At 35.3% G+C, this 7895-nt stretch overlaps 1 protein-coding gene across 1 annotated transcript; it reads left to right on the forward strand.

The window, feature by feature from the left end:
- Positions 1–741: 741 nt before the first annotated feature.
- Positions 742–6943, forward strand: LOC110111573 (glutamate decarboxylase-like). The gene is made up of 7 exons (XM_020843495.2): positions 742–963; positions 1075–1279; positions 3914–4114; positions 4192–4406; positions 5001–5254; positions 6083–6135; positions 6219–6943. Exons 1-7 carry the CDS (start codon positions 875–877, stop codon positions 6729–6731), a joined length of 1530 nt encoding a protein of 509 aa, XP_020699154.1. The 5' UTR covers positions 742–874; the 3' UTR covers positions 6732–6943.
- Positions 6944–7895: the final 952 nt, after the last annotated feature.

Raw genomic sequence — 7895 nt, forward strand, 5'->3', positions numbered from 1 at the left:
CAAAATCACTCTATCTATATTGATTCCCTTGATCATAAAGTATTCGATCAACATTTAAATGCCTTAATGATATCAGAATTAAGCGATATTGTGCTCGTTGGATTTGTAATGTCGAGCCCCTTGATTCGACTATAAACATGTCAAAATTCGAGATGTTTTATTTTTCCTATAAATAATGTGTGGGTCTTTCAATTACATTTCAAGCCTTTGATCGTGCTTATTATGCTCAAATTTGATGACTTGGGGGGTCGTTAGGTTCATCTCATCGAGATTTTTTTGTTTTACCTATAAATTTGCTGAAATCAAAGCTATCAAATAATCCAAAATTTAATTCCAAAATTTTTTAATTAAAATCATTCCTCAAGATTCGCGTAAAACATGTAAATTTTTTTAGATGCATTAGTTATTATAAAATAAAGTCAATTATAAAATTAACATCATTTTACTACAAGTTTGATCGCCAAATTTTTGGAATAAAATTGAATAAGTTATTTGATAAACTTAAATAAAATATTTTTATATAAATGCACAATAAAAATAAATAAATTTTAACCCTCAACATATTTATTAAAATTAAGGACATCTGCCGCAGCGAGGCATTATTGTAATTTTCTCATCAACGAGTTTCAGGCCGGGCCCACACCCCATCACAGCCAGAACGTAAGCAACAAATAACAATAATGTCCTCCCTACCCACATCAGACCTGCTACAGTTTTCTTAAGCCTTCCGTTCCAATTTTCAACGGGTTTGCCCTCCCATAATTAGGCAAATACCCCACAAACGCTCCACTAACTTTCCCCTTTAAAACCTTCTCCTCCCCCACCCCAACCTCCTCCTCCAACACCCTTCGCTTCCCTGTCTTCCTCCTTCGCCATGGTTCTCTCTCGCGCCCAATCGGAGTCGTCGGACTCCTCAGTCCACTCCACCTTCGCCTCCCGCTACGTCCGCACCTCTCTTCCCAGGTAAACACTGAGCTAATTAATTAGACCTAGCTAATACTTGCGATGTTGATTTTGATTTCTCGCAGCAGATCTGTGTTATTCCCTAATTAATTACCATCACTATGGATTTAGATTTCGGATGCTGGATGAATCGATACCGAAGGAGGCGGCTTACCAGATCATTAATGATGAGTTGATGCTTGATGGGAACCCTAGATTGAACTTGGCGTCGTTCGTGACGACGTGGATGGAGCCGGAGTGCGACAAGCTCATCATGGCCTCTATTAACAAGAACTATGTCGACATGGATGAGTATCCAGTCACCACTGAGCTCCAGGTGATTAATTATAATACGATCTTCTTGATTAATTTTCTAATAAATTGCTATATCCGATATCGATGGTTTTGATTTTAGTTTTGGAACCAATCGTTCGCATTCTGTATACATATATATATGTATATAATTAATCTCGATTTAATTTTTTACCCATCAAAATAACAAAATTATCTTAAATGCTTTCATTAAGAGAAAATTATTGACTTCGCTCCTGCAGATATGACTCTTTTGCTTACAGACTATTGGCAGGGGCAGAGTCAGACTGTCACCACTTTTTTTAGACCGGGCAAAATAGGATTATAAAATGCCTAATTATATATATATATATATATATATATATATATATATATATATAATATAAAATTGAAAAAAAAGATATAATGATAATGGCTACAGTGGATCCAAATATTTATACGTTTTAATGCGAGAGAATCCCTGCAACAGTTAGATGTGTAACCGTTATTATAAATTTACGTTTTCTACCGTTTTTACCCTTTTTTTTTAATTATAGAAGAGGCGTTTTACTTAGACTGATAAAGATTTGGAGTTTTTCTTTTAAACAGCTCCAAATTTAATTTGAAGTTCAAGCAAAAATATAGTTATTAAGATATATAATGACATTAAATTTAGTTCTTCATCAAATAGATAAAAAATATTTCATCATTAAAATATCAAGTAATCACTCTCAAAATTAAAAAAAATATTATTTAAAAATACAATTAATTTAATGTATATCAAGTCTAATTTAAGCCGTTCATCTTGACCTTTTAGTTAGCAATTTTAATCATCAATTAATAGATATTGATTTAGAAACTTTGATTCTCACACCTTAGCCGCTTGGTTTTGAATATGAATGTTGACCAATAAGTTATAGAGAGAGAGGGAGAGTTCATTGAAAATTATGGAACATTGAAATTTAGAGAAAAAAAACATTTTATCACCTGAAAGTTAAATGCCAATAAAAATATAAAAATTAAAAAGTCACATTCAGTGAATAATGTTATATTTTAGTTTTTTATGTATTAATTTGACATTAAAATTTTTTATTTGTAAAATTTTGATGTGATATGATACAATTTTATATAAATTAATTGAGAAACAGTGGTCTATGACGCTCAGATGCTGTTGGCCACAAAATTGGCTGAGCTGATCCACAAAGCTGACTTCCTATTTATTAGCTCCAATGCAGCTAAGCGTAGAAAATTTTGGTTTTATAGTTAGTAGAATAACGGTTCCAGGGACCCAGCATAACAATAAATTTTTTAATTTTATTTAATGCTTAAACATAAAATAATTAAATTTTCTGATTTTCATATCTTAAAAAATATAGATTTTTATTTATATTGAATATCCAATTAATTAATTTTTGTTTTGGTAGCCTCAATTATTGGTGGGGTAGCAATGATGATGGTAAGACGAGAGTGATGATGAAGTTAGCCAGCGGAGATAGTTATTTTTAAGAAGTAAAAATGCTAAAAATATCTTAGAATACTTGAATGTTTTTAAAAATTATATTTTAAATATAAATAAAAATATATTATGTAAAAATAAAAATAATGACTAATAGACTCTTAGACTTCTTTTGGCATAATTTTTTAATGCTTTAGCTTTTTAATTTATTTTTTTTTTTTGAATTTGAAAACTTTTAGCTAAAATGTTACTTTAAAAATAATAAAAAAAGATCTCAAATAAAGATTTAAAAATAAAAATAATGACTAATAGACTCTTAGACTTCTTTTGGCATAATTTTTTAATGCTTTAGCTTTTTAATTTAATTTTTTTTTTTGAATTTGAAAACTTTTAGCTAAAATGTTACTTTAAAAATAATAAAAAAAGATCTCAAATAAAGATTTGATTTAAACCTCTCACTAAACTATACAAAATTGAAACTTTGGGGCGGCTTTTTTAATGGCTTTTAAGGTAAATTTTTTTAGAAAAATTAATTTGAAAAATTTTTGTTAAAAATTTATTTTAGAAAATAAAAAAATGAATTAATGGCATCTGCCATGACTTTTCCTTAGGGCATCTCCAACCGAAAATGTCATTTTTCACTCCAAAATGCAGGAAAATCAAAAAATGCCGTATTTCATCTCCAATCCAACGCCATTTTGCCGCTAAAATGGTCGTTTTCGTTCGCGCCTTTCTTCCCAAGCTGTTCGGTAGAGAGAAAAAAATGCCGCGGATGAACAGTGCGACGCCAATATTGGTGTCGCACTGTTCATCTGCGATGAAATGGCGTCAAAAATGAAGATCGGTTGGAGCAAAGCAAGAACGGCAAACAAGTGTTTGCCGTTCGGTTGGAGATGCCCTTAGCCTTCTGGAAGAGCATCAACGCCTATTTTTGATTTTTTCCAATGGTTGCTTTACTATTTTTATTTTTTAATTCATATATACATATGATGTGAACGTTACCTTTTCTTTCGACTGATATTCTCCCTTCAATTTATTGTCGTCAATTTCAAAAGAAAAATAAAGCACAATCTTTATTAATTTTGTATTACTTATAATTTTTTAATTTTTTTTTCTTACTTATAATTATTAGTATCGCTGTACCAAATTTAGGGTTTATGGAGTACACCAAATGTTACCATAGAACAAAACCACCACTAATTTCGTTCATCTTCATCCATATAGAATCGATGTGTCAACATCATCGCTCACCTCTTCAACGCCCCCCTCGCTGACTCCGAGGCTGCGATCGGCGTCGGGACTGTCGGCTCATCGGAAGCCATAATGCTCGCCGGACTCGCCTTCAAGAGGCGGTGGCAAAACAAGATGAGAGCTCAAGGGAAGCCATGTGACAAGCCAAATATCGTCACAGGTGCCAATGTTCAGGTACTAATCATGTCAGCCAAACTCATCAACCTTAACCATTCATATATATCTACCTGATTAATTGAGTTACATGTCAGGTATGCTGGGAGAAATTTGCCAGATATTTTGAGGTTGAACTGAAGGAAGTGAAGCTGAGAGATGGATACTATGTGATGGATCCTGAGAAGGCCGTTGAATTAGTGGACGAGAATACAATATGTGTTGCTGCCATTTTGGGCTCTACTCTCAACGGAGAGTTTGAAGATGTTAAGCTCCTGAACGATCTCCTCATAAAGAAGAACAAGGAGACTGGGTAAGCTAGCTTATTAAACTATCAAATATAATAGTTTGAGATTGACTAAGATCAAAGTAAGCATCTGATGCTGAAGCATTTTAGTTATAGTATTTCTTAGGATCAGTTTATCCAAATTTGTTACAAGTAGCTTCTAGAATGTTCTATTAGCTTATAAGTATGAAGGTATTGTAGGAGGAAAGGATTATCATTTATCAATGATATATTACTCTCTTTGAAGCTTTAAGCTTGGTGTTATCTTTGTTCTTTGGATTGGGATTATCTTCCTTCAAGCATCCTCTTCTTCCAACGATCCAACGAAGATCTCCTCACATCAATTAGTATTAGAGCTCGGAGCTTGCGAAGAACGATGGATTGCAGAAGGTGGGCTGTCGACGACGATCAAAGCCGAAAAAATGGGCGGTCGACGAAGATCGTCGCCGAAGGAGATGAGCGGTCGATGACGAAGAAGACGACTATCCTCCACTCCAACGGCGAGATCTGCTGCCTCACTATCTTCAAGAGGATAGCCGCCAAAGAGAAGAGCTGTCAACCATGATCGACGCCGCGAAGCCCTTTGAGCGTATTTTAATTTTCCTTTTATGATTTTTGCAGATGGGATACACCAATACATGTGGACGCGGCCAGTGGGGGGTTTATAGCGCCGTTCCTGTACCCGGAGCTGGAGTGGGACTTCAGGCTTCCTCTTGTTAAGAGTATTAACGTGAGCGGGCATAAATATGGACTCGTCTACGCTGGCATCGGCTGGGTTATTTGGAGGAGCAAGGAAGACCTTCCAGAAGAACTTATCTTCCACATCAACTATCTGGGCGCTGATCAGCCCACGTTCACTCTCAATTTCTCCAAAGGTAACTATGAATGAGTAATATTTGCATAATTAAGAGAAACTGTTATTAACAATCTTAATCTTAATTATTATGTCAGTTAAACATGTCATAAATCCGGCGTAAAATCTTATATAATTAATTGACTTTTTTTTCACTATTTTCTTTTTCAATTCCACTTATAATTTTTTATAATATTAGTCAGGGGCGGAACCAGCCTTAATTTTTAGGGGGGGAACTTGTAACTGTTAGGAGTCCAAGAGGGCTTGATCCTGCAAGAATGTAGAGAATTAGTTAGGGTTCGATCAGTTTCAATATTAATTGTTTAAAAACTCTTGTAATAAAAATTAAAATATGGATGAAGGGGGGACAAATTACTTAAAGAATCATATATTAAAATATATTTTTTATTTTTTTTAGGGGGGCTCGGGGATCGACCCCTGACACGAACGACAGCATCATTAAATCTTTATTCCACTATGTGGAGTCAGTTACATGAATCCATTTTCTCCATTATTTCATATTAGGAATCAAGTTTTTATTTAAATCTAATAAAACATATCATTTATAATAATTTTAATCAAATATTTTGAGTTCTACTATTTTTTTAACACAGGCTAATAAGTATACTCTCCTAAATGGGTCATTGGAAGGCCTGATATTTTATGTAACCAAACCATCTAAGATGCTTCTCTCTAATCTTATTTGCCATGGGAGTTAGTCCTATCTTTTCACTTCTAATTACATTAACAAACCTAACTAATCAATCCTGAAACCGATCGAACTGCACTAAGTGAAAAGATTACATTCAATCGTTTATAATCTTATAACTAATTCTCTACATTCTTACAGGATCAAGCCAGGTCATTGCACAATACTATCAACTAATTCGCCTGGGATTCGAGGTATATTCCGGCCAATCAACTCTTCCAGCGATCAATCACAGCTATATAACTAATTATTGTCGTGAATTTTGTGCATAATGCAGGGGTACAGGAACATAATGGAGAACTGCCAGGAAAACGCCACCGTTCTGAAAACCGGCCTAGAAAGTACCGGCCGGTTCACCATCGTCTCCAAGGACCGGGGTGTCCCGCTCGTTGCCTTCTCCCTCAAAGACCGGAGCCGACACGACGAGTTCGAGGTCTCCGACTACCTCCGCCGGTTCGGTTGGATCGTGCCGGCCTACACGATGCCGCCCGATGCCCAGCACGTGACGGTTCTCCGCGTCGTCATCCGCGAAGATTTCAGCCGCACGCTTGCCGAGCGCCTCGTCTTCGATATCCAGAAGGTTCTGCAAGAGCTCGACGCTCTGCCGTCCAAGTTCCTCGTGGTCGCAGCCGGCGATAATGGGGCTGCGGAGAAGGCGGTTAAGGCGGTTAAAGCCGGAGATAGTGACAGCGTGATTTTGGTGAAGAAGGCGGAGGTAGAGACGCAGAGGAAGGTTGCTGAAGCTTGGAGGAAGTTTGTTATTGCGCATAAGACCAATGGGGTTTGCTGATTGGTGGGTAAGCAAAAAGTTTGGGTTTTGAGAGTAGTGTAATGAGTTTGAACCTACTCTGCTATATATAAATTACACGGGACAGTCTAAATTTGCGTCAGGAGAGTTTTGCTTCAGATATATTTACTGATTTATTATTAGCGTGCGCTAAACTTCAAATGTGGATCGTCTGGCTTTTAAAATTCTATTTTAGTTTCTGTTTTGCTAAATTTTAGTTTGGTTTGTTTGATTATTTCCTTGTTGCTTTTATTTTTCTTATTGATATAATGTTTTTTTATGTAATTTAGAGTCGTTTTCGTACACCTGCAGCTTTTATAAAGGAGAAATTGTTACATTCGAATGGGAGAACCGTCGGGATTCTGTGAGGATTCATAACAAATACATAGCAAAAAATAAATTTATGTATATATTGTGCACCCTCATAGAATCTGGACGGTTCTGCCACCCAGATTCCTCATGTAGTAATCTTTCTCTATGAAGATGATTGTAAAGATGCAGTCTAAATTTATGTATATATTGTGCACCCTCATAGAATCTAATTGCTACTGCACAATTGTTGAGGGTACCATCTTCGATTGCGGCCTATTTGCTAAACCTAATCATGATCACACTTGCAACGGTTTTCATATCATAATTAATCACCCCCGAAATAATTAACAAGCTGATCAACCTATACTTGAATTTTTCTAATAGAGCTTGAGGAATATTTTCTTCTGAAATAAGAGTTTTTCAGTTGCATAAATGATTTTTTAAAGCATGTTCTCTGTACCCAAACTGATAAATCCAATTGCCACCTCATATTTCTCTCAAGAATTAGGGAAATCTATAGAATTCTTAGAAATCCATATGAAAGTTCATGAAGAATGTGGCTTTAAATTAGGCCGGTAATGGGCTTTTGCCCAGCCCAAATTTCAAACAAACCTAAGCATTTGAAGACAGTCCTGAATTTATATTCGAATATAATTAAACTTTTAAAAAATATTTAATTCTGAGTTATGGGTGAGCTTGGGATTGCTTTCTCGTTATTTTATTTTTCAAATGGTAACTATAATTTTAGAGTAGCTCCAGTAGAAGATAAAATTAGAGAGAGTCGCCTTAGATGGTTTGGTCACATAAAACGACGGCCTTTCGATGACCCGGTTAGGAGAGTAGAGGTATTAGATT

Source organism: Dendrobium catenatum, unplaced genomic scaffold, assembly GCF_001605985.2.
Source record: "Dendrobium catenatum unplaced genomic scaffold, ASM160598v2 fragScaff_scaffold_167, whole genome shotgun sequence".
Taxonomy (NCBI): domain Eukaryota; kingdom Viridiplantae; phylum Streptophyta; class Magnoliopsida; order Asparagales; family Orchidaceae; genus Dendrobium; species Dendrobium catenatum.